The sequence below is a fragment of the Drosophila eugracilis genome, unplaced genomic scaffold (assembly GCF_018153835.1).
Source record: "Drosophila eugracilis isolate 14026-0451.02 unplaced genomic scaffold, ASM1815383v1 contig_445, whole genome shotgun sequence".
In the NCBI taxonomy this organism is placed as follows: Eukaryota; Metazoa; Arthropoda; class Insecta; order Diptera; family Drosophilidae; genus Drosophila; species Drosophila eugracilis.
In genome coordinates, this window is record NW_024573311.1 from 53,379 (window position 1) to 80,688 (window position 27,310).

General features: G+C 39.3%; 4 protein-coding genes across 4 annotated transcripts in view; 3 read left to right on the forward strand and 1 right to left on the reverse strand.

The window, feature by feature from the left end:
• Nucleotides 1-5,207: 5,207 nt before the first annotated feature.
• On the forward strand, nucleotides 5,208-5,899 carry LOC108110581. Its single transcript, XM_017219677.2, has one exon. The coding sequence runs from the start codon at nucleotides 5,296-5,298 to the stop codon at nucleotides 5,845-5,847; it is 552 nt and encodes a 183-aa protein (XP_017075166.2). The 5' UTR covers nucleotides 5,208-5,295; the 3' UTR covers nucleotides 5,848-5,899.
• Nucleotides 5,900-15,879: 9,980 nt separating this feature from the next.
• LOC108110662 (Golgi-associated plant pathogenesis-related protein 1) lies at nucleotides 15,880-17,246 on the forward strand. The gene is given in 5 exon segments (XM_017219779.2): nucleotides 15,880-16,322; nucleotides 16,437-16,508; nucleotides 16,510-16,545; nucleotides 16,614-16,840; nucleotides 16,897-17,246. Coding segments are annotated over 5 exon segments (441 nt in total). The 5' UTR covers nucleotides 15,880-16,307; the 3' UTR covers nucleotides 16,988-17,246.
• A 53-nt stretch (nucleotides 17,247-17,299) lies between these two features.
• LOC108110659 (MKRN2 opposite strand protein) overlaps nucleotides 17,300-27,310 on the reverse strand; it is a 51,635-nt gene continuing 41,624 nt past the window's right edge. Inside the window, exons 3-6 of the mRNA XM_017219773.2 lie at nucleotides 19,220-19,437; nucleotides 18,708-19,036; nucleotides 18,042-18,228; nucleotides 17,300-17,822 (exon numbers count right to left, since the gene is read on the reverse strand). Coding sequence (XP_017075262.2) covers nucleotides 17,415-17,822; nucleotides 18,042-18,228; nucleotides 18,708-19,012 — 900 coding nt within the window. The 5' untranslated portion in view covers nucleotides 19,013-19,036; nucleotides 19,220-19,437 and the 3' untranslated portion in view covers nucleotides 17,300-17,414. The remainder of the gene's footprint in view (nucleotides 17,823-18,041; nucleotides 18,229-18,707; nucleotides 19,037-19,219; nucleotides 19,438-27,310) is intronic.
• Nucleotides 19,462-27,310, forward strand: part of LOC108110658 (protein eyes shut) — a 50,387-nt gene continuing 42,538 nt past the window's right edge. The window contains 1 exon segment of the mRNA XM_017219772.2: nucleotides 19,462-20,900. The gene's annotated coding sequence lies outside the window, so the exon portion shown is untranslated.

Consider the following 27,310-nt stretch of genomic DNA (forward strand, 5'->3'; position numbering starts at 1 on the left):
CTGATCCTGTTTCTGAATCTGAATCTGGTCCTCGTCCTGGTCCTGGACCACTCGAAATGCAGATGAAATGTTTGCATCAAGTTCGAGGCGGTGTGGAAATTATGCCACTCTTCCGGCTCGACCAGACTACGGCAGACAAAAGCCGGACAGCCAGACTACGGACAACGGACTACGGACTCCAGAGTTGTTATGAAAAAGAGTGTAAAATTGTTCACTTTTTAAATTAATTAAAAGTCTTAAAACTCATAATGAAATTACTCAAATGGACAGATGGCCGGACGGGATGGACAGGATGAAAAGGATTCGGGCAGTGCATATGCAAATTCCTGGCCAGACTTGAGGGAAATTAAACTTCTTTTTCGACTTCTGGCTGGCAAGGAAATTCATTTGGTAATTAAATCAATGTCCATGTGAAAAACCTCAAATGCAATTTGTCATGCAATGCCGGAGAAGTCAAAATGTGGAAAATACTCTCTCTATCTCTATCTCTCTCTCTAACAATGTTACAAATGGATATGGAAATGGGGCGGGAAAATGTGGAAAGCGAGTATGCATTTTATTGCATATTTGTTGAATAAATAGTTAGTTTTGCACGCTGGGTAAATAGAAAATACGAAATAAAAATAATCAAATTCAAATGCAACAGGAGCCAGAGTACCGAGTTCGGAGTCCTTGATCCTGTTTTGATGTTAGCTGACTCTTTTACGAAACTAAAATATTTACAAATATTTTAGCAATTTATGCAACCTGTGTTTTTACTAGTTACAAAGTCACGATAAAACAAAAACATGTTTTCATTGCCCAACAGCAATTGGCGTTGGGAGTATTTGTTTAAAGACAAATATGCTGCCATGTAATTTGATATTTATGAAAACAAGTTTTTCTTGCACTTTGTAGTTTTTTTTTTTTTAAATAATTTTAATTTGTTATTTATGCATAGAACTCAGTCTGGTCATGACACAAATCATATTTAATTGGCGTTGGCCTTTCAGATTTTGAACTTTAAAATGTTATAACTTCAACTGCCTGATATCTACTTTTCCATCGACATTCAAGCGATTTAAGTCCGGGCAAATGAATTGTATTTCGTTGATATTTGACTCGTTTAATGCATCGGTAATTAATTGCAAATTAATTGATTTTTTTAATAAATATATGCCCGGACATTTTTATCATTCATCTGCAGGATTTCCTCTGTTTTGTCACCTCTCGTTTCCCGCTCTTCATTTCCATAACGCTATTTAATGAAGAATAATTTATTAATCAACGACTCATTGGCCATATTTGATAATTTCTGCAAATATTTCAATAATATTCCAAAGGTGATAATGAGATCACCAGAGACGACCCGAGTACAACTCAAATTTTAAAGTGGCAAATTTGTGTAAGTGAATTATGAGCCAGGACAGGTTAATGAGACTCACGGATTTCATTTGCAATTAGCAAGGAGCACACAGGCACACACATTACCATGTCCTGGCCTACTGGTTACATGTTGGTTAATTTCGTCCTGGCCAAAATTTAAATTATGATTGAGCATTGCCATGGCTGTGGGTGTGTACGTGCCAGCTTTGTTATTAATTGAATTTTAATTAATGGCCGTGTGTGACGGAAAATGCTAGACTCTAAAGCCGATTTAAAAGGCACAATAATTGTTTATGGAAGGGTGGAGAAATGCTGCTAAGTTAACTTTTATTTATACAACTTAAAACAGTCATGGATGTTTAGTTTTCTCATTAATATCTTTTATCTAACTGCGGAACTTTCCTCTTTAAAGCTTAAACACCAAATAAATCGCATAATATATTCCTAAATATAGATCAAACCTTTCTCAAAATGTAAGGAGGCATAAAACACGTTTCAAATCCCTGAAAATCGCTTCCTGCCATCCGATTTGGAGGGAACTTGAAGGCCTTAAATAAACTGCTAAAGTGTGACACTTTCTTATTTGATGCTCGCTTGCTTTTGCAAAATCATAAGCAAAAATGCCGGGGGGTTAAATTTTAAATTAAATATTAGAGCGTGGGCCTTGCGAAAAGGAGCCTCTGGGCAGGATAAATGCGTAAACACGATACCCCACTGTGTTCAAGGATCCTCTTTGTGCCTGAGTGTGACTGTGTGCGTGAGGGTGTGAAAGTGTTTGTCTGCACCTGACGCCTTCGCTTTGTGCTTTTTTTTTTAGAATTTTATTAAAATTTTCTATTCTAGTTGCCTGCTTTAATGCTTGGGCGGCCGTAATGGGGTTGTATATTTTTGGATAATCCAGTTTTTACCTTTTTAACATTTATTTTTTTGATTAAAATAATGAATAACATGTCAGCTTAGCAAAGTAAAATGTTTTTAAATGTATAAAACTTATATTTTGTACTATATTTAGTCCCTTTTCCCATTTTGAATAATTACTAGGCACTTTTTGCTTAGCTATAAGTTCGGCACTTTAATACCCAGCAGAGCCATAGCATTTTCCTTATCAAAGTGAAAAACTTCTATCATATTTAACGGAAGAAGGTCAACAAAGAATAAAATAGGAAGACGAAAAAAAAAAGGAAAAACCTTGACATCACCTTTTTCAATCAACTAAAAAGTGTCTTGTTCGCCACCGACTTTTTCCTTTCTCCGCGGCACCACTGACTCAATAAGCCGGCATTTTATTTGCATTTTTTTCGTCACTTGCCCGCCGTCTGTCCCAAAAGGCTGTCTGTCGTCATTTCTGCTGCTTCGTTGGCTGCCAGCCGAGTTTTTCACTTTGTGCCCCCAACGATTTCCATTTTCTGGAAGGAGGAGGCGAAGGATGTGGCTCAGTAAGAGGTGGGTGACAACAGGAGGCAAGAGGATGAAGACTGGAGGCTGGAGCCATCGGCGGCAGCAAATTCATCATCGTCTCAGCCCGCGTCTGTCAGCCGCGCTAAGGATACAATAAATGTCCTTCGCGGTCGCCCATCTCACAGACAGCCTGTTCTTTTCCAATGTGTCCTGATGGCCAAAGTTACACAGGAAGAAAATTATTGTACTGTTATCAGTTATATAACTATTTTTGAAAGCGTATTAGAAAACATTTCAGAGAAATAAAACATTTTTTAGTACCATTCAAGATACAATATATTTTCAGTAAACATAATATTTGGAGTAACAAGAAAAGTCATTGTTTTCAGTGTATTTTTCGGATCGCTTGTAGAAATGACACCCTGTACCGCTGAGTGTGTCTGAGGTTGAGTGAAATACTCTGTCGGATTAATATGCAGTAGCGCTTTGCATTTTTTTGTAGCCTTCTCTTTGGTTTGTATCGTCATTTTCCGTTGCTGTTGGTTTATTCATTTGCCTTTCCCTGTTTTTCATCTGTTTTCATATATATATATATTTATTTCCTTTTTTTTTTGGTTTTCCCTCTTAGCCCGGAGGGGCTCAGGTGCACTTTGGGGATAACAAATTAAACAACTTTATGCAAGTGGAGCTGAATAAATTGCAGCGGATCTCAGAATATGGATTCACTTGGCATAAGTAGGTTTTTCCTGGTTTTATTTCCTGGTTTTATTATGGCATTTATCAAGAGTTGCTTCGGTGTGGTTCGGTCAAATTTTTGATATATCCTTAGAATGCCAATTGTAAAATAAAGAATATCGAAATCATCATATAAGATTTTCTATTGATATTCGGTTAAGTGTAAATACATCCGAGGCCAAAAACTAACCCTTGCCAATCTTTCACTTTGCTCCATAAACCTCACTGTACTGTGGAAACTCAGTTTGACTGATCTTCCAGAGCTCTTCGAATGCCTGTTTGGCCAGCCAGTGGATGACGGGACTCTTCCACTCCCTTTGGACCATCTGGAGGCCCTTGTTTGACATGTCCGGAGACTTCATGTGCTCATTGTAGCGGAACCACAAGAAGATCATGGATTGCATCTTGTTGATCCACAATTTATTGGGTATAGACCGAATGATGTCCTGCAGATAAACAGATGCCTTCTGGGATAGGCCACCGAGAAGAGTGTGGTCCATTGAGGCAGTGTATAGTTTTCATGTTTGCCAAAAAATCCTTTCGATTTTTTGTCAGGGCCGTTGTGGCTTTCTGTATTAGCTTGGCTTCATCGCGGGGGCCTCTTTGGGCCATGAAATTGTATTTCACATTGAAGCAATCGAACTTTTCCAACTGCTGGCTGATATCCACGTCAATGTAACGGAATTCCCGCCACCAACTTTCCCAACTACGGTACCCACGGATTTTATACATTTCGGTCCACTCCTTGCTGAGATTATCCCGAAAACGGGCCGTGGTTATGTCATTGCCATGGATTTCATCGCTCATCCCGTCACAGTAGATATGCTGTATTGTTGGGTCTTTCTTGGTCTTCGTGATGCGAATAATATAGTCCGGAGTCATCTTGAAATAACGTACGGCATATGACTCCGGCAAGGAGGAATTCCTAATGGCGTTGGTGGCATACGGCAACTGGAAGCCACCAATTATGAAGATTTTATTTTCATCGCATTCCATTTCCGACTCAGTTGCATATTGATCATTGCGAATGTTTCGAAAACTGTCTTTCGCGATGGATCGGTTCAACCCATGACCTTCTGAAAATTTTCCGAAAAACTCATGGGACTTTTTGGCCTCTTTAGAACGAAGAAATCCGCTTGATGTAGGAATACTGCCAATAACTGAGAGCTGACTCTCACAAGGCGATATAGTTTTGCGAATTGCGCCAAAGATTGCAGCAGGACCAATGTCATTCGGGCCATATATAGCGGTTTTTCCTCGAGATCCATCAACTTTATCACAACTGAGGAAATCATCTAGACATTTGTAGAAACTAGCCTTCTTGAGTTTCTCTGTAACTGGGGGAGACGAAGGTCTTGTTCCAGCCACAGTCATCCTCTGAAAAACTCTAGATTTTTACCCACTTTCAAGAAATCTTAGCACCAAAAAAACTTACGCGCTTCATAATCCTTCTCTTTCGATTTCCAGACATTGCAAAAAAGATCTTAAAAACTTTTTTAAAGTTAAATTGTTTAATTTTCTTTAAAAATTTGTTTTTATCCGTATTTAATTTTCACACAGAATATGTTAGAATGATGATTGTTATTTAAATAATGACAGAACAAAAAATCACAGCCTACTAGGACTTTAAAGTTTGACATATAAAATTCATGACATTTTTAAGAAAAGGCAAGTACGTCATGCCTTTGAATTCGCAAATCCTTATAGAAAGTCGTATTCATCTACCAGCTATCAACAAAAAGTTATACGTAAATTTTTGGTTTATCTTTGTAAATTGAATATTTTTTAAACGAAAAAATGGAATCGTCTTACATCATTGCCATGCTTATTTCGATATTTTGTCATTGCATTGGCCTCTTCTACAATCCTATCGAAGCCAGCACAGAATCAACAGTGTTTTTGATCATCGCCATTATATTTCTGCATAAATTGAAGACGGTCTTTAGACCAAATTTGACTTATTCTCAAGGCGGTCCATTCCTTGAGGTGGCGGTTCTTTGCCTGGCGATGCAAGTGCTCCTAGTCGCCATGTGGTTTCCCGTCTATCAAACTCTGCAATTCTTGGTGAACTTCATTTGTGGTTATCTGCAAGGTCTTTTGAGCGATGATCTCGCTTGGTTAATGGAAAAAATCAATCAATCGGCCGTGACAGTTGTTCTCCTGGCCATGGAATTTGCTGTGCTCCTCACTACCTTCCAGATCAACGATTTGCAACGATTTTTCGGCTGCAAAGAAGACTGTCTCTCGGAGAGTGTCCTTTCTCTTGTGGATAGGCAGGAGATGTTAGCTCTACGCAGGGAGAAAAGACTCTTGCAGAAGGAGGGGTACTTTAAGCCTGCACGGAAATAACAAGGAACATTCTTTCTTAATTTAATCAAATTTATAATCTACGCCAAATGTATTTAATAAAAGGTTGTATTAGAAATTTGTTTAAGAAATTTTAAAGATTTTTAAGCAAGTAACTTTTACACTCAACTTGACAAGCTCTTACTTATTTTTCCCTGTTTTTTAGTTTCAATTTATATTCTTTCTCCTTTAAGAAACACCAACGACAATATGCAGCAAGCTCTGCTCCATTGGACGTGATAAACTTTCGGTAATAATTTATTGCAATCACTCAACTCAACGGCCACGTCAATGGCCAGTGCAAAAGAAAAAACCAGGAAAAATCCTGAAAAAGGAAAAATAAGTAAAGCTGCGAGAGGACTGTGCAATATTTTAAATTGCATCCCGAAGGATGATAAAAAGTGAGCAGAAACGAATGAAAACATTCGAATAAAATGGGCCGCACATTCGACACACGTCGCGACAACGAATGTGCAAAAAATTGAAATAAATAAGATATAAAATGGTGGCATACACACACACTCACACACACACACACGATTGGGAGGACAACAATTTATGCATCGCAGATACATATGGGCAAACATATATATTTACGACTCCCCATTCGATGCGATAAGTGTGTTTATTTGAGTTTGCCCAATGCAATATTTACAATGCAGCGACACCAATCTTGGGGCATCTCCTCGGGCGCACACGGCGTATGTGGAATGTGGAAAATGGAGTGTATATGCGGCAAATGCCTGTTTGCTGACTCGGCGACACTGTGAAGACACGCCCCCTATATGGGCGCAATTAAAGCAAACAACCAGGGAAAACTAATCTCGAGCGGATCGTAAATTCCAAGCGAGCATTCCTGTGGGACACCCGATGGATGTCAAGGATACCACACCCGAAAAAAAAAACACCGCCCCTTCTCATCCGGCAATAGAAACTCTGCACGAAATCTGCGATGCCGGCGGAATGACTAAGCTGCCTTTCTAATTCCTTCTCCAGTTTGTTTACGCTGCCAGCGAATCTGAGGAGGCTATACGTCCTACTCCCATTGCTGGCAAAGAAGCGGCCATCGCATGTGGATCTCGGAGCTGCTAAGAGTGCCAGATGCTGCGCGCATGAGGTCGGGATTGAAATGGAGAGCCGAGGCATCATTTGCATATTAATTAAATGTCAAAAGAGTAACGCCAGCAAACTGTTTGCGACCGCTTCCAATTAAATTGACTTGCAATGTGGAACAGGATGGGCAACTACTAGCTCAGTCAAGGTCAACTGAAAGTTTGGAAAAAAAATAGTTTTATGACCTTTGTAAAATTGATTAAAAATTTTTTTGTATGCAGCTTAAGCTTGCACCCGCTTCCGTGGCGATTTGCCACTGTTGAATCATTCTATCGATAACGGCCTACTTGGATGCTTTATCCGTATATTTTTATGTTGTGTGTATGCAGCTTAAGCTTGCACCCGCTTCCGTGGCGATTTGCCACTGTTGAATCATTCTATCGATAACGGCCTACTTGGATGCTTTATCCGTATATTTTTATGTGTGCTTGATCTTTCTGGGGGACTCGAACCCATGCCGCCGGAATACTTCGGTTTCACCTTAACCCCCCTGAGCCACCATCCGTGGCGATTTGCCAGCGTCGAATTGTTCTATATAAGCTACCTATCGATAAAAGCCTACTTTGATTCATACGATATATTTTTATGTGTGTGTGTTTGATCTTTCTGGGGGACTCGAACCCATGCCGCCGGAATACTTCGGGTTCACCTTAACCCCCTGAGCCACCGTCCGTGGCGATTTGTCAGCGTCGAATTGATCTATATAAGCTACCTATCGATAACAGCCTACTTGGATGATAATCCGTATATTTTTTTATCTGTGATCTTTCTGGGGGAATCGAACCCATGTCGTCGGATATTTGGGGATTCACCTTAACCCCCTAGGCTATCTATCGATAACAGCCTACTTGGATTCTTTCGATATATTTTTATGTGTGTGTGTTTGATCTTTCTGGGGGACTCGAACCCATGTCGTCTATCGATAACAGCCTACTTGGATTCTTTCGTTATATTTTTTTTTATGTGTGTGTGTTTGATCTTTCTGGGGGACTCGATCCCATGTCGTCGGATACTTGGGGATTCACCTTAACCCCCTAGGCTATCTATCGATAACAGCCTACTTGGATTCTTTCGATATATTTTTATGTGTGTGTGTTTGATCTTTCTGGGGGACTCGAACCCATGTCGTCGGATATTTGGGGATTCACCTTAACCCCCTAGGCCACCTATCGATAAAAGCCTACTTGGATGCTAATCCTTATATTTTTATGTGTGTGTGTTGGATCTTTGGATCTTTCTGGGGGACTCGATCCCATACCGCTGGATTCTTGGGGATTCGCTTTAACCCCCTAAGCCACCGTCCGTGGCGATTTGCCAACGTCGAATTGTTCTATAAAAGCCTACTTGGATGCTAATCCGCCAGCAAACTGTTTGCGACCGCTTCCAATTAAATTGACTTGCAATGTGGAACAGGATGGGCAACTACTAGCTCAGTCAAGGTCAACTGAAAGTTCGGAAGAAAAATAAAAATAAAAATTTTATATTATTTTGCTGTATGCTGTTCTCGCACCCGCTTCATGGCGATTTGCCAGCGTTGAATCGTTCTATCGATAACGGCCTACTTGGATGCTTTATCCGTATATTTTTTTTATGTGTGCTTGATCTTTCTGGGGGACTCGAACCCATGCCGCCGGAATACTTCGGTTTCACCTTAACCCCCTAGGCTATCTATCGATAAAAGCCTACTTGGATGATAATCCGTATATTTTTTTATCTGTGATCTTTCTGGGGGAATCGAACCCATGTCGTCGGATATTTGGGGATTCACCTTAACCCCCTAGGCTATCTATCGATAACAGCCTACTTGGATTCTTTCGATATATTTTTATGTGTGTGTGTTTGATCTTTCTGGGGGACTCGATCCCACGTCTTCGGATACTTGGGGGATTCACCTTAACCCCCTAGGCTACACCTATCCATATAACAGCCTACTTGGATCCTTAATCGTATATTTTTATGTGTGTGTGTTTGATCTTTCTGGGGGACTCGATCCCACGTCGTAGGATACTTGGGGATTCACCTTAACCCCCTAGGCCACCTATCGATAAAAGCCTACTTGGATTCTATCGATATATTTTTATGTGTGAGTGTTTGATCTTTCTGGGGGACTCGATCCCACGTCGTCGGATACTTGGGGATTTACCTTAACCCCCTAGGCTACCTACCGATAAAAGCCTACTTGGATTCTTACGATATATTTTTATGTGTGTGTGTTTGATCTTTCTGGGGGACTCGATCCCACGTCGTCGGATACTTGGGGATTCACCTTAACCCCCTAGGCCACCTATCGATAAAAGCCTACTTGGATTCTATCGATATATTTTTATGTGTGAGTGTTTGATCTTTCTGGGGGACTCGATCCCACGTCGTCGGATACTTGGGGATTCACCTTAACCCCTATTACTAAGCTACCTATCGATAAAAGCCTACTTGGATTCTATCGATATATTTTTATGTGTGAGTGTTTGATCTTTCTGGGGGACTCGATCCCACGTCGTCGGATACTTGGGGATTCACCTTAACCCCCTAGGCTACCTATCGATAAAAGCCTAACTTTTTATTCTTACTGTAGATCAGTTAATTATTTATTTATTTGTTGCTAAAAACTGATATTTTACAAGCACTTTAAATTCCTAGGAATTACAAAATAATATTACAATTCAGGATTTGATCTTATGATTTATTTCACTTTCAACCGTTTCCCTCGAGTATCAGGTTGAAAAGAAAGCTTAGGAGCGTGTTCACCGGCTAATTTAACAGAGATTTAACATCCAGGCTTAAAATTATCGATTGGGTCGGTTCGGCGTTGCCAGATGCCGCGGAAGCAGTTCACTATCTATCTCAACGCTAACATTAACTTTCAAGTCATCTAGCACAAAGCCCACGATTGTAACAAATTGAATTCGCTCTCAGAAACCTAATCCGCAAAGTCCAGAAATTGACTTTCCAATATTTATTCCACTTCAGCAAAATGGAAGCATACTTAGCCAGAAATTGGCATCTACGCATAGTGAAGCCCAATCAACGGATCCTTTTGCCATTTTCAGGTAGTTTTCTTGACTTGAAATGAAAATTCCATAACCCGCTTATGACGCACTACTAATAGACATAGAGAGAGAGTAGGAAAAGGATGCAGGATGAGATGAGGATACGGCCTGACAACGACAAGTGACATTTTGCATCAATGGCCAAATGCATTTCACTTTTCCATTGCTGGTGGCCAAAAGATTCGTCTGACAGAGTCTGCTTGCCAGATGCACACGAAACAATTGAGAGTGTGGCAAGGAGGAAAACTGAAACATATGTATACTATGCGGGTAGTTCTACTTTCCTTTTTCAGGTTAAAGTGTTGAGGGATTTCCGATTTGGATTTTTGTTCTTGCTAGTAAGTACTTATTTTCTTAACTAAAGGTAATGGAAAACTGTCTTAATGGACTGTTAATTACCATTCACTTGCACACTTGGCTATGTGCAATGTGTGGTTAAACGAAATATGCCGAAGTCCTCATGACAATTGTCTGTAAGATGACTTTGATTTCATCTTTGATGTCTCATTTCTGTTAATGGTTATTCTTTGGTTAAACTCCAACTAATCACTATCCAAGCCAGGGCTTCCCGACATGTCAATTAAGTGATGAAAATTCCTTATCTACCCACATGGCACTGGAATGGTTTTAGCCATTTCCCCCTCACTTTTCCCCAAACTGTCTCCAGTTTTGGTAATTTGCCAGGCCAAATGTCTGCTCGAGTCAAAAGCCAAACTTGGCAACCGCAGAAGCAGCAACTCGAGGAGCAGCTGTCAAAACGTATAGACGATGTGAAGTGGCTATATCATGGAGCTATCCGGCAACAGTTTGAAAAGGGTTGGGAAAGGATACAGAGGGGGAGAGAGAGGGGGATTTTCCCAAATCCCAACTTGCATTCCACATGCTGCGGCTCAAAAGATATGTAAATCTTCAGCGTCGATGGAAATTCGGCAGCAGGAAATTAGCACGCAAATTACAACTGAACCGACATCAAGTGAGGCGCATATAAAGCTGGTCGTAGTTAAGTATATATTTTCACTTGTAAGGAAACATATCCTAAGGTATATATAATATAACATTTAAATTAAAGTTCTAAAAAATAAGTGTAGTTAAAAGTTGTTTATAATAATTCTAAGTTATTATTATAAATGCCATTGCATGTATTGGATTGCTTTGAGTGTGTTCAAGCTTTTACAATTGGTTTTCCTAGTTTCCAGGCTGTAATTTAGCATTTCGCCGGCAGTCAGCAAATCCAGTTACTCAGCTTGAGCGGCATTTTACGCTCCAACGCTTTCGCGCAGAAAATTCCTTCGCATTTTCACAGTGCCTTCTCGCACTTAAAACGATTTTCGGTCTAGCCAGTCGAGCGCAAATAAGTCAAACGGAGTGACCTTTAGACTGAAGTCGAATGCGAATCGTCGTAAATCGCATAAAGGGCATTTACCAATTGTGCACTTTCAGCAGCTGCAAATTTTCCATTTATCCATTCAACCCACAAAAGTATGCTAAACACGTGGCAAACCGTTTTTGTGGAAAATCAAATTATCAGCAAATTTATTTAATGCATAACATTGGGGATGATGGTCATCCGCAAAATAGAAAGAAAAAAAAACTAAAAATAAATACGCTTTACACACACGCAATTAGCAATATTTCGGGCGGTCAAAAAAGCCATTGAAAATTAATCGAAATCAATGGCAATTTTCCGTGGTTGGTTTTTCTGTGTCATCCCGATAACCGAAAATTGACGCCGAAAATGCTAAGCCACAGAAGCTTTCAGTTTCGGTAGAGCGTATAGCGTATATTTCAGGTTAGCCCACAATAAATGTTTATCAATGAGCCATTATCAGCTAATGGCAAATTCTGTGCAATAATCGAAATAAACAATTTGGCCTATAGCGTGGGAAATTGTAGGCACCTTTGAGCCAAAATTGACGAATCAATTTAACACATAAACGCCTATAAGCCAACTACTTTTGGACTTGTTAAACATGCAAGTACTCTGGTCGCAAGCACACTTAATTTAGCATAAAAGCCAAGTTTAGAAGTTTCCGGAGGGCCACATTTTGTTTGCCTTTCCATACCCCCAATCTGCCGCATCGAAATGGAGCTAGCCGGAGTTGATGAACTGTAAATGAACTTTGTGTTTGAATTCGATTTAGTTTTATTGCAACATGCTTGAACAGCACTCCATCTAGACAGTTTCGCCAAGGACTCGGACATGCAAGGATGGCAGGATGGCTGGATGGCTGGATGCTGAATGCCTGCATCTGCCTGTTGGGCTGCGGGATCCAAAGTTGGGGCATTAAATAGCAGCAGCTGCAATTTGTGGTCCATGATATAGGCAAAGTACACATAATATCGATGCAAGTAGAGGAATGGGAATGCAATATCGGTTTGTCCTAAACAGCCTTTTGGGCATGCAAGGAACATATTATTTAAAGGAAACATGAAATTAAATGTCGAGAGAGAAAGTTATTCCATACTTTACCTAGTTAGTCCGTAAGTTACCGATCAAAGACCCTAAGCAATAAGCAATACATCAACTCAGAGTCATTAAATTGAAATCCCAAAACCAACTGAGATATCCAACAGCCGTGTGACACTTAAATGATTCACATCATTTGCAGTTATGTATTTTTTTAATTTTGCCACTTAGTATGCATGACAGTCCCACAGATTTTCACACAGCCGACAAATGAAGACAGATGAGTTGGCAATTAATCCAGCAGTCGACCATGAATTCCTTCCCCACCCACAACTATTTATATATAAATTTAAAATGCATATAAAACTTATCAGTCAAATGCAGACAGGGCTTCATCCGCATCAACTTCACTTTTAATTTACATTTCCATTAAGTCAACACGAAGTAAAAAAGAATTTGGCAAGGAAAAAGGAAGGACTGAAAAGCCCTACTTCAGCAGAAACCAAAAAAAAAAAATGGAAAAAACGAGGTGGAAAATTTACTGAAACAAAGTCAACACGAATTTGCAATTTGGTATAAAATTTCCACTGCGACCGCTGCACAAATTGCTAATTCGCTAAAAACTTCAAGTTGACACAAGAAATTTGTGTGAATACATTTTTTATGTGCCTCCTTTTGGGCATGGCGTTGAATAAAAAAGAGCGAGGAAAAGAGAGAGCACGTTTTAAATAGAAAGAGATGGGAAGTGCAAAGCAAACGGCAAAGGAAACTCAAGTATGGCTGAATTTCCACTAACAGATTTCAGACTTTCTCTGGGTACATTGATTGGGCTATGGACTTGCCTTCAAAATGTATTTGGCCTGAAAATAAAAATAATAAAAAAACATTTATCATAACCCTTTTCTGCAAAATTCCCCCATTTGTCAATCTATCTAGTATTATAAAATCAGAACTGTCTTTCCAAACAAAGACCAGCAATGCTGATATGCTCTTGACAAACTAAACAAATGTTTCGCAAAACTGATAAGGTTAAATGGATTTAGCAACTGCTTTCAGTAATTGTTGTTAATGGTGATAAGAAAAGTGAGGAAGGCAAGGCAAGGTCTTCTAATCAGTCAATGCAACCTGTTAATCAGCTTATTAAATAATCAAATAACCCATAAATAATCATTATCTGTGTTTAACGATTTGCGTAAAGTGTGACAAACAATTGCTTTAATTACCTACCTTCCTTACTTACCCACTATATAGTACGCATTTGTGAATGAAATCAGCTGCTATCTCTGTTCGTTTACTTTTCGCTTTGTTGGTCTTATCAAAATCAAAGCAAATCGCCGACAGTTTGTAAATATTTGCACGGTTGAGTGGGATCTTGACAGGGCTTCGGATTGAAGCTTAACGCGAACAGTGTTTGCATATTTTATATAATCCCCCTGCGATGCTGGCAAAGGGGGATACCTCGAAATATGGGGCATCTACAGCATCATCATCATCATCATCTGCTGCAGCACAAAGAAAATGCATTTATCTTGGGCCACTGATGCATTGGTTGTTATTAATACATCCGATTGATAAATACCCAACTACTAAATTAAAACTGTCAACGGCGAAACCTTCGATTCCGGCAGCTTTGTTTGGCTCGCTTCTCCCCCAGCTGGATTTTCGACAACAAAGCATTTGACATTAGTTGAGATTTTCAATGCTTTTACCCCATTTTGGCACCCTCCATTTCCCACGACGCTGTAAACGTGTCAAATGGAGCAAGAAAAACGCGACCAAGGGGCGCAGAGTAGTTCGGGAAAATAAGAAGTAGATTGGTACGGTGGTGCAGCCATAGAAAGGCATCTACATCATCGCCATGACGCCGGGTCTAAAACTGCTGGCCAGCTCGGCATTTGGTCAAACTATTGGGTACAAAGTTCGCCAAATTGCAAAATGCCAAACGAAATGCAGAAAAGCCAGAAATTGCAAAGAAAGCATAGAAAATAAATAGTTTTTAAATGCCGCCCAAGGTCTTTCGCTTTTTCGATTTGATTTTTTTCCCTCGTTTTTGCACGTTTTGTGTTACGCACTTATGCTGAACGGCTGCTATTTATATATTTTAATTAGATAACAACCATAACCCAGACAAAACTGAGCCCTAGCCTGGCGCCAGTTTACAAAATCAATTCTTCAGGGACTTGACTCATATGAATTTTCTATTCTAATAGGCAGAAACACACGAACAGCAGCTGAATAATGCAAAATTTTTAAATTTATTTTTGACTCATGGAGGCAATATACCACCCAGTCACACCCATTTTATTATTGATATCTCCAGAGCAAGGTGGGAAATTTGGCAAAGTAGCCCTGCTCCATTTTTTATGTGCCATTATGAGTCAAAGCTGATCTTAAGGGTTTATGACTTTCAATTAGACCTATTATCTCTCAGGGTCTGTCAACAGTACAGTCCGTGAACGTTTTCGGAATGCATCAAATACAAACTTTTGTATCAACCTTTCCAGCGTACGTTACCACCCGTTCTTCATGTGACTAATGCATATTCAAACTGTTGGCTTTTTAAATCAATGTCATAAAATATTACTCAGAAGGTAGAGGTCATGAAAGCTGAGTTACCTTATATAATCATTTTATCTAGGTTATTTCAGAGTTCCCTATTCTAATAATATAGTAAATAATAAAACAAGTAGTTAAATGTTCTTTTTCTATATATTAATTTAAAGAGTTTTAACCCCCTCATTATCATTTGGAGCAGTTGACTCAATGACAGTGTCAAGTCAGCCCGTGTCATTTCCTCCCAGAGCCGCCACAACTGTTGAATTCAATAATAACACCCGATCCAGCTACCCGGTGAGTAAACAACGGCATTAGGAAGTGGGTTGGCAGGTGGCAGGGGTAGCTAAACTTTGGCTCGCAGGAAGGGGAAAACTTATTTGCTTCGAAATTACGTGTCGCCAAAGTTGGCCGAGGCGACATTATACAATTTATATGCACGTATTGCGCTCTATCCAAGATGAAATGTCGACTCGTTGGCAGAGGCATAGGAAGAGGCTGAAGCTGAGGCTCAGTCCGTGGCTGCTCATCAACGTCATCAACGAGAATGTAATTACATTTTCCCGATTCATGACAGTTTTGCATAACCAAGAGTCCCGTTCATGCCCTCGTCCTCGTTTCCGTTTCCTGTCACTTCCTCCTGTCTGGGATATTGCGTTCATTAATGAGGCAGGCGCGAGTGGCAGCCACAAAAGCCAAGCCAGGGATATGGAATCTGGACGAGGCAGTCACCGCCAGTGTGGAAGGTATCCTGAATGAGTTTGCAATAAGCCGTCAAGAAAACTCCATTTAAAATCTATTTAAAAAATCCGATTATAAAGGGTAACCATAATGGTAAAGGTGGGCTGTGTGTTCATAAAATTCCAAGTTAATGATATTTTGTTTTTTAAATAAGTTGCACTGCCATTACTATTGGCATTAAAGTGGAAAATGGTTTAAGAGCAATCTTAAGTTTATCTTATTTTAAAGAGATTAGATTAGATCAGCGATTAGAGTTAACTAATTGCTTTCTTGGTCTGTTTAAAATTAGATTTCTTTTTAAAAAGCTAATTAATTTGCAACACGTTTAAACTTTTTGCTATTACTAGCTGGCAATGCACCAAGATTAGTCATCTTTGGTCGGAACTCCATAAAACTCCCTCCAGTCAGTGGGGCGGCAAATCAACTGATAAGAAAATCTGGGTTGGTCCCATAAAAGCCCCCGCTGAGCCCCATACGACATCAGTTGATCAGTTGTCACCGACAAGTGCCAGCGTTAGCTCTCCAGATATTACAATTTTAATTAATAAATATACTTAACAGCGTAGATAAGTGAATTTCTGAGTGAATACAAAAAGTACAAAATGAGCGTTCAACAAGTAAGGGGAAAAACCAATTTAAAAGTAGCTATTTATAGTTTAACTACCTAGAAATGTTTACTAAAATGGAAAAAACAATATATAGTAAATGTATAAAAAATAAAACAATTTCAGTTCGAGCAAGAGGTTCTTCAAGCCCACAATTCATATCGTGCCAAGCATGGTGTTCCAGCCCTTACTTTGAGCCCCAAAACTGAATCAGTTGGCCACCGATTGGGCCAAGGTAAGATCATTCAAAACATCTTTAGTTATCCAAAAACATTCCCTTACAACATTATTACCCCAAAACAGCATTTGCTGTCCATAAATCGATTGGAGCATCGCCAGAACAGCGGATATGGAGAGAACCTCTATATGGCCTCCGGCGGAAACTTAGAAGGAAAAGATGCTGTTAGATCTTGGTACGAGGAGATCAAACATTACAATTGGAATAATCCATCGTTTCAACCGAGCACCGGGCATTTTACTCAGGTGGTCTGGAAGAGTTCCTCTGAGTTGGGAGTCGGCTTTGCTAGAAGGTAACAGCTTTGCCTGTCTAAAAATTATTCATTTTGATTTAAATGTTATTTTTTAGGGATAATACCATCTACGTGGTGTGCAACTATAATCCCCCTGGCAACTATATAAACCAGTTCAGGGAGAACGTATTGCCTCCAAGGCAATAAATATGTTTTTTCTTATATGCCAAAGACATTCCAAAGATATACAGGACATCAATGAATTCTTAAAGATTTTATGAAGAATGTTTCAGAAACCTCACTTCATGAAGATTCCTTAAAAACCGAAAAAGTATATATACGAGTCTGTAAAATTAGGTCAACATTCCTTAATTTGTACTCTATAATTAATATAAAAACGCAGCCAAAGACACAAAATAGCTTTTATGGTATTTGACAATCAATAAAACTTTCCAAAGAACTTCAATTCTAAGTAACTTAAATATTTAACCAAAAAGAAAACAAATAAAAGACAAAATGTAAATAGAAAAAGCATTTTTAAATTTTATACAAGATCATTTCGTTTTAATTCTTCTACAGTTTTTAGATTTTACATTAAGATAGACACATTAAAGATTTTCCCCCATTGACTTAATCACTCTTCGATAGTGCAGAGAGTTGGCTGTGTCCTACTGGAAATTCCGGCAATACTGCTGCTTGAGTATCCTTTTTTTGAGACCTTTTTCCTGCTGCCAACGCCATCGTTTATATCCGAGGAATAGGAACTTGAAGAAGTTAAAGTTGCTGTCTTATTGCGAGTTTTGGCTTGCTGGCGATGTACGTAGCTTCCACTTCTGCGGATTTTGCGATACAGAGAGATGTATTTCCCCGCCGTCGTTGTCCTGGGAACAATGCATTGTTCACAGAAGGCGGTCTTACTGCGGGCGGCCTCGCTTAGCTGGGCGTGGCCCAAAGCTTGCAAGAAGGCCAAGACAAAGGCATAGCAATTGTGGCTCTCTTCGGCATAACTGGCGATGGACCACCGCACCGACTGAGCGCAAATCTATTAATGCAAATGGACAAGGCAGCGAAGGAAGTTTAGAGATTTGCATTCAATGTAGGTAGGGTGACTCAATTTGGTAGGCATAAAATTTGAAGTTTTAAAAGCAAAAAATATATTTTCTAAATTTTTAAACTATTTTTTTGATTTAATTAAACGAAAATTTAGATTTAATTTGAATTTCTTATTATAAGTTGAGCCACCCTTTAAGCTTGTACTTACCTGCTGCAGGACTTCGTCCCAAAAGTCGTGCCACGGCTCCGGTACATCGCCCACTAACAGCGATTGCCTCCACTCCGTCGGATTATCATCCCGCCGATGACGGCGCAGGCCAAAGCGATCGAACTCCACGATGTCGCCGCCGGATGTGGTCACTGCGATATGCAAATCGGTGGCATTGTTGTAATCGCTGCGGAAACAGAACGCATCAAAAATATATTCCAGCCATTAAAGATACTAGCTAAAAAAAACAGATATATATATATGTCCCTGGGAAAATTTGCACAAATTTATTTGAACTGATTCTGGCTGGGATTAAATGGAGGGAAGCCGCTTGGAATAGTCTGCCTCGATTGCTTGGCTTTGGTCTATGAAATTTGAATTTAAAATCAGGAAAACTAAAGGCCTTTCGAATTTAAAGAGTACATTTGGAATTTTTGCTCTATTTTTATCCTTGGAATAATATTTTAATAGAAGTCCTTAGATAGGAAATGGAAACGGAATATCCTTTAGTATTTTTCAAAAACCCAAGCTATTTTGTAACTTCAATTTGTAACGCATTGGAAAAGTAATAAAAACATTTGTTTGATTTGTTCATGGATTTGAATGTCAGCAGCTGCAGCAAATATGCTTTCCCGAATGGCCGGTCCATTCATGGCCGATACTCACTTGAGGAAATCGCCGGCGGAGGGACGGAGGACAATGGCGCACGGATGCTGTGTGGCCCGCACAAAGGGATATGGCAGGCGAAAGGGCAGGAGGAGTAGATGACGTGGCCCGCCTCTGTCTAGGTCTGCATTTGGATCTGCATCAGCATCCGCACTCGTATCCGCATCCACATCCGCGTCCAGTGGGGCATTGCATTGGGGACAAGTGTGCGGCAAAGTGAAGCAGAAAACTTTCACGTTGCAATGATGAAAACAGAGGATGCCCGGATCCGAGGTAATTGTGGTTGTACTTGTCGTAGCCAACATGGCTCTGTGTGTCAGTGTGGTTGGCTGTACAGTTAGAAAAATAAATTCAAAAATAATAAAATCAATTTTTTAGTTAAAACATTTTACATAAATCTTCCAAAATATGGTAAAAATTAAGTTAATTTCAAGTCTCAAATTCCTTTTGGCAAAATAAAGTCAAAAATTCGTTCATCATAAATATAGAAAATATCAAATAATAATAATTACCTCGCAGAAAATCAATATTTGTTAGTAGTTTTTCCCTGTGTATGATAGCTCCTACTCCTGGTTCCTGTTTTCTAACTCCTAGACCCTGGCTCCTGGCGCCCTGGCTGTGGATTCTTCGCCTTGTGCCCGTATTATAATTGATACACTTTGTCTATGGTGCCACTCTCATCGTCCCCGTGGCCTCCTGTCTTTGGTGCTTGTGGTTTTTCCGGCCAGGCCTGAAACGAAACGTAACGAAAAATTCTTGTAAATAAGCCGAAACCAGACGAAGTTGCGACCAAAAGCGGTTTGCCAGGCACATTCGGGCGATGAACATTTTCTGTGGTCAGCATAAAGGTGAAGGGTCATGGAAAAAGGACTAAAAGGAGAGTTGGAGCCAAAAATTCCACAGCCTTTGCGTTATTTGTCATCATTATTGCCTGGGTCTCTTGGTTAAAGTGTTTTTAAAAGCTTTTTGATGTTAGAAACACGGCACTAAGTAAGGGAAATTTTGAACTAAAAATTTAAAAATATGATAGGTAAAGTAATTACTTTAGAAATTTGTCTTCTTCTTACTAAATTTTAGTCATCAAATATAGAAGTAATCGAATTTATATCATGTTTTATTTTCAGTTTTCCCATAACCTAAACCCCAAGCTAACCACAAGGCAAATATATTACCAACCCTTGTTAGCGTGTCCTGAAAATCTTGACTAACCAAAAGCAAACCTTTAGTGCCGCACCCTCTAACCAAAAAGGGAGCTCCTCAATCAATTAAAATCGTTTCGTTGAAAAGCCACCCCGAAAAAAAATCCCCGTCATATGTTGGCCAACGAAGAAGAAAGCCGGCTTAAAAGAAAGCGGGCCAACACACAAAAACGTAAACAAACCGGCAAAATGCGAATCCACCACCTGACCAAAAGGAAAAATCGGAAAACTGAAAGCCACCAAATTGCCCAAAACAATAAAGGGAAAGAGAGTCTGAAAGTCTGGCAGATAAGAGAGAGAGAGCGCCAGGGAAATTCTATTACCTTAGGTGGAAAATGCATAATTCACGACAGAATTTCCCGGCTCGTTTTGCTGGACTCGGCAATATCGGGAACGATGGCTCGAAGGAAGCTCGAGGCGAACCAGTTGACGGCGAGCCGTGCGAGCAGACGGTCGTGTTTCAGTCGCATTTCCTTTGAGGAAAAGTACCCGATACCCCAACATAGAAAATCCATCATAACCATCGACACAAGTGCAACGTTGCTGTGAGCAGCACCAACCAAAAAAACAGCTGAAAAACTGTGTGCGAATTCGATTAAAAAAAACGCAGGATATTCCGTTGTAATATCCTTGCCAAGCAAATAGAAAAAAAGACTAAAAAAAAAAATAAAAGGAAATTTTGAAAAAACAAACGGATTTTGCTTGTTTACAAGTCTTGCGGTCAGGACTTTTACGGATTTTCAGGGGAGTTAGTCGTGTTAGTTTGTGTGGTTTTGTCCGCCCGACCCGGTTCCCTGTGTGTTTGTGTTGTGCTGCTGCAAAGTGGAAGATGCCATGGCAACACATTGCTAATCGATGACGTGACCAAAAACAACAACAACAAAAACAACAACCAAAAAGGAAACAAAGCAACAGAAACAACTTTGAAAAAACAGGACCACCCCCCAACTTCACATTTGGGATAACACAAGGATAATGACCATAAACTGACTTGGTATGTGGCAATCAACATTCTGACAGCGGGCCCTTTGGAAAATTTTTTGGCCAACTGATAAGTGTGTTGCGGCTAAAGAAATTCATTTTTGATAGCCCCGAAAATGACAGCAAATGAAGCCCCTTAACCAAACTCTTTTCTTTTCCAACTGAATTGCCGCCTTTCAAGATCGAAAGAGATAGGCTACCAGCAGGGAAAGTTGACATTCTGCAAACAAGCAGACATTGCCGAAAGGTTATAATTTATTTCAACTTTTCCCTTTTGGTCCCTCTCACACCGCTCTTAACCCAATTAGTGGGCGTGGCACTTGTAAGAAATTAAAATGTTTACTTGCCAAACTTGCCAAAAAATTACAAGGCAGAGCGAGAGAGTGAGAGAGTGGAACTTTTCATAAAAACTTTTCTGTGACAGATTAAGTGGATAATTTTCTGATATAGGTCGCTAAGGATTACAGAAATTTAGGAAAATTTGTAGATAAGATAGGAGATATGTCCATCAAGGATATCTTAAATTATGATTTCTATTTTAATCTTATAAACTTTAGTAAAAATTTACAGAAACTTAACTTTAACATTCCTAAACAGAGTTTATTCCATAAATATTAAAGATACTTTTTAGCCATGAAAACTTATGGAATAGCCTTTGAGAAAGAAAGTTCATTTTCCTGGCAGTTTCCTCGCCTCTTTAAAGTAAGAGGCCAGCAAAAGAAGTTCACAAAGTCATTTCAAAGTATTGTTGAGAAAATATTTAATTAAGATAAATCTAAGAGAAGGATAAATTTGAAATTTATATTAAATATAAATTAGTATATTTTTTAGCCCACCTGTTCTTGAAAGAGTAATAATTAAGAAGAAGAAAATTGGCTTTTCTTAGGGTCATGAATAAGCAAAATGAAAAAGCCAAGCCAAGTAAAATGTCTAAAATAAATTGTGGCATTTGGCTTAAAGCCTCGAACGAAATCGCGGATAGAAATTCAGGTTAAGAAATGCAATAAAGGATACGACAACAGGCCTTGGGAGACTCGAAAAGAAAGCAAGCAGAGGTAGATGGCAAAATAGGGGCCATAACAGGCAACGTTTTCGGTGAAATCCAAACAAACTTTATCTCCATGTTGTTTGCCAACTTGAATTAAACACGCCCCCTAAAAACACACATGAAAAAAGCTGTCCGAGAAAATCTCAAAGAGTTGCGGAAAATGAAATTACAACTTGCATCCGTTTTCTGACTTGTTTTCTTCCTTCTTGGCAAGGTACTTGGCCAGGACCTTCAAAGGGAATTGTTTGGCCAAAAGAAAAACATAGAAAGAAAGGCAACACAAAAAAAAATTTTGAAAAAAATGCCTGAAATGAAGTTAAGTTTACGCATTTTTAGTGCATATACAAAAAGTGGATGTGAAAGGAGAGCAGTGGGGAAAAGGTATTTGCAAGGCATAAAACATTTGAAAAATGCAGAAGGCAAAAACAAATTCTGGACAAAATCTCTTTTTTTTGGTCAACTCTTTTCACCCAAAACTCTTTTTACCCTAAACTTTAGTTAACTTTAAAAAATATTAAATATTCCTTTTTAATTTCAACATAAAAACAATTTTTACCATTGAAGACAATATTTTATTTAATGTTTCCTCGGCATCCATCCAATTACTTTTTAAATATTCCCAGTGAAAGGGTGCCGCAGAAACAAGTGAATAATTAAGTGTGAGTGGGCAAGGACCTGCCAGATCCTGCCAGTAAGTAAATTTAACGGCAGCCACTGACAGTAAAAATTTCTCCAAATTTTATTGTCCCGGCTGCTTGCCCCTTTTCTTGGCCCTTTACGTCTTTTTTTTTTTCGTTATGCCAGGGAGGGATTCTTTTGTTTTGCTTGGTCCGCAGCTGGTGACGCAGGATATAAATTACATTGCCAACAATAAGAAAAGTAACAACCAAAAAAAAATAAAAAGGGAAGAAAATCAACAGCAGGAGCAGCTACAACAAGTGTTCAGTGAATTAATAACAAAACGGCGACAATAACGACAAAGTTGAAAATCCTGAAGGGCTGTCCAAATGAAATAAGCCGAGTTGACAACTTTGGTAGCTACCTCCTTTTTGCCCCAAAACTGAAACTCAAAATTCCCCGCAATGCGTGAATTAATTCAGAAGACACGAGACTCACACACGCGATGCGAGTTCTGTGGGCCGGAAAACAGGTGCGTGCGGGAAAACTCTTTAGGAGAGGGGTTCAGGAAAAGTGTTTCGTTCTTCCTTCAAACAACTTATGACAGCCCAGGAAATATTTTAATAATTAACAATCTTCCAAAAAGAATATAGACTTATTCCAAAAAGCAAACGAAAAATAACTTTCTTTCTATTTAGTTTTTAAACTCTGAGATGTAATGATTAGAAAATCTGAACTTTTATAAAATATTATTATTTTTTAATATATTTTTCAAATTTCTTTAATTTTATATCCAAAAAATTGAATATTTTTCAGAAGTTCCCCCTATACTTTATATTTTAGTTCTTAAACTTTCATTTTAAGATAAAACAACACAGCCTCCCCTTATTGATGCGCCTCTGGCTAAAGGTGTGCTTCATGCTGTTGTTACCTCACCTCCATTTTCCTGTATCCCACTTCTCCCCCCTTGCTTTCCTGCCACTTCTGGAGGATTTCCCTTCTTCAACCCCTCGACAGCTTCATAAAGCCAAGTGTTTGCGCTTTGAAGTTTCCGCTTCCGCAGTGAACAACGAAATGTTGTTGTCGCCGCTGGTTGTTGTTACTGGCTGTTGTTGTTTTTGTTGCTGTTGTTGCTATTGCGGCACAGCATAAAACATACTTATTTTGAAGTTGGTGGCACATCCGAAAAAGACCAGGAGACAGGATGTTCATGCAGAGAAGGGGGAAATTTAACTAAATGATAAAATATGAAAAGAAAATATTTACTTTCCTCCGATTTATCAGTTTGCTGAAAAGTTGTTAAACAAAATGAACCTAAAATTGAAATATTATATTTATATTTATAAATTTAATTAATTCCGATGTACTAAGAGTAGTTAAATTTCTCTCACTGCATGAAGAGCATGTCAATGCTGAGCACTTGGCGAATTTTCTTTCGGCTGCATTGTTGTTCACCTTTCAGCGACGCATCTGGTGTTTAAATCACGCAAAATTTAAATTACAAATTTGTTCTCGTTTTCAGTGGGCTCTCAGTGGGCCCACTCCCCCTAAGCGTTAAATTTAGTTTGGGAATTGTTTGCTCAAGGGGGTGAAAGTCAAATGACTGAGGGGTAACTTCGAGGTAAATATTTAGTTAACTTTCCGTTGCTGAATTTGTTTATTTATTGTTCAACGAAAAGCATCATTTAATCATAATTATTTCATTTCGCTTAATTGAAAGTTTTCAAGTTTCATGGCATTGTCGAAATTGTCAAAATAAATGAGGTCAGGACGGAGGATTAAAACCCACTTGAACTCCGATTTTTATACGCACTTTTATGCCATTAATATTTGTACACGTTGTGGTCATAAATAACAACAGATTCATGGAATTTTATTACGCACATTTTATGCGCCGAAATAACCAAAAATACCAGAGTGTGAATAAAAATGTAGGGGATTCGGAGGCGTGTTAAAAGGAAACTCGATAAGAGTGAAGGCGAGGGAGCGAAAGGCAAACACTTTCACTTTGTGCCCATTTAAGGTCGTGTATGTTGGCATTTTCCCTACGTACGTGCAATAAATAAGCGACTTATTTATGCCCCTCACACGGAGACACCACCAATAACGAAGTATTTGGGTTAGTAATGCCATTTACGAGGCAAGAACCAAACATAAAGAAAAATGTAAAAAAAAAAGCTATGTTTATGTTTCTGCCGGTAAATCCGTCTTCAATGTAAGCTCTGCTAAATCTTTAAGAAGAAAAAAATAAAAACAAAAATATGAGAGGAAAAACCCAACGGACAAGCGTTCGTCTATTTAACTAACTGTGCATAATTCATAATTTAATTAAGAACTCAGCGAAATGAAAAAAGTTACACGAGGGACATTGACGCGCCCCCTCTCTGTCTATTCCGCTCTCCCCATCTCTGTCTCCATTTTCCATTTTCCCCCTGCAATTTGTGTGTCAGCGTGTTTGAGTCAATGGCTGAGAAGCCCTGCTTTACAGTGGAAGGTGGCTAACGCTTTTCAGTGGGCGGTGGCTTGACATCTTAGCCATGTGCTGGCTGTCTGCAAATGGCCAACTTGGCAACGTTGGTTCGGGCCATAAGTCAAGGAAATCTCAGCACCCAAATGACAAGATTTTCCGCAGTTGAGGGAATGCATAAACAAAGCTCTAGCTGGGATTACGCTTTCCGAGGTGCTAGAAGAGGTTTGCTAAGCCCAAAGATGCATTTCGCTTCTAAAGCTTTTTAATGAAGGGAAAATGATGGTCAGGGGAAATCATGTGGGTTTTTGGTAAAGGTTGGAGTCTTTCATACTCTGCTTTAATTTTTAATAATTAAGATAATTAAATTTCTAAATATCTAAATCGAAATGTTTCTGCATTTTATAAAAGCAAACATAAATATGCTAATGGCCTCATAACTGATCGTAAATTAGTTATACGAAATTCGAAATATATTTTTGAATGCCTCATGAATTTAATATTAGAATTGGTTAGTTGCTGTTATAAATATTAAATCCCTGGCTAATAAATTACCGCAAATTTCCGCCACAGAGTCTGGCAATTGATTAAAACGCATTTCAGTGGCATCGGCAAACTAGCTGGGTAGAAGAAAACCTTCAGTGAAAATGCCAAACAAAACCGCGAAACGATTGTCCAGAACATTGTTCGATTTTTCCCACCCCTTTTTCCTCCAATCATTTACACATTTCCACCGCCAACTTGTCACAGCAGAACCTAACAAGCCACACAAAAGGCGTCCCTGCGACTTGGTCAGCTCTTCATTTGGTCAACTGCTGACAGCAACCGCCATCCGCCACCGAAAACGCCACCAACAAACATCACCGCCAGCAGCAGCAGCAGCACAGTTTGGTGGTTTTCCTTCCCCTTTTGCTTTTCCCTAGAAACCCCAACCAACCTTCCATGGTTAATTAACTTGCCTCGCTTCGCGTCAACTTGCCAGCGAAAAATTCCTTTGAGCGAGTTTCATTTTTATACTCCCTTCGCTGCTACAAAGTTAAACGCTTTGACTTTGCGAAAGACAAAAGGAAAGCGATTTTCATCTACTAATTTAATTGCTGCGACGTGATATTGGGGGGACAAAAAAGCTAATTGAGGAATCATTTCAAGACTTTATTGATTAAGAGTCAAAGGAAGGCAATTAATACTTGTCCCTGTGGACTAAAATGGGATTACTTTAAAAGTAAATTGGAAAATTTTAATCATTTTAGATGCGGGGGGTTTCCAGTTTAAACAAGGCTTAGATTGATACTTTTCACTGAAAATTAAGAAAATCTTTAACAAAAAGCACTTCAATCTAAGACACTTCCCAAGTCTTTGTAGTTAAATTGCCGAAGCTTATTTATATTCAAAACCTTCTGCCTAGCATCAGCAAAATGCATTCAAATTAGCATTTTCATATTAAAGTTAAGCAAGAATTAACCAATTTCCCAGCTTCAGCACGAATCCTGGATGAGCTAGCATTCGCTGCATTCGAATTAACTTAATTTTCTGCTCATTTGCAAATGCAAACACTTTACTGCTCTGTGAAGACACGCATGCAATTACAGTCGCCCACATAAATATATGGCCCAGGCATTCACTTAAGTTGCACAATTTTAATTACAGTTGTAGGCTAAAGGGGAGGCAACAAGACACAAACACCAATGTGCCACGCCCACTAGAATAGAAGTGTTAAACGAAACAAAAAGGAGAGAGAGAGAAAAAAAAAACAAGTGCAATAATAAACATATAGTGGAAATGGGAGGAAGGATGCGGGTAAGAAAAAGGGAAAACTCACATTGCGGAAGCGAAAAATTTTCATTTAAAGCGATAAAAACTTTTATTACCACTACGAAAAATGTTGAGAATGTTTTTGGCCATGCCGCCTGGTAGTATGCAACATTTTTGCTCCGTCGACTTCTCCAACACATAAACGAGTACAACTACATACAGAAGGAGCCATCGGAGTTATCTCCGCCCACAATTCGTCTTGGTTTCCAGCCACTTGTATAATCGATGTATCCATGCCGATGCCTTTCTGCCTACACCCCTCCCACGCCAACACTGCCTCCGTCCCTGGAAAATATCCCCCTTAACACCCCCGAGCGCCCTGTGCTCCTTTGTGTTGTTTATGTTACATTTGTGTGTTGCCAGCTTTTATTGCATTTGCGGCGTCGTGATTTTCTGGCAAAACTGGTTGAGGTTGGAAAAAGGAGTTTTCCTCAAAGTGGAGCACTTCTGCCCCTACACGCCAACCCACCCGCTCCCT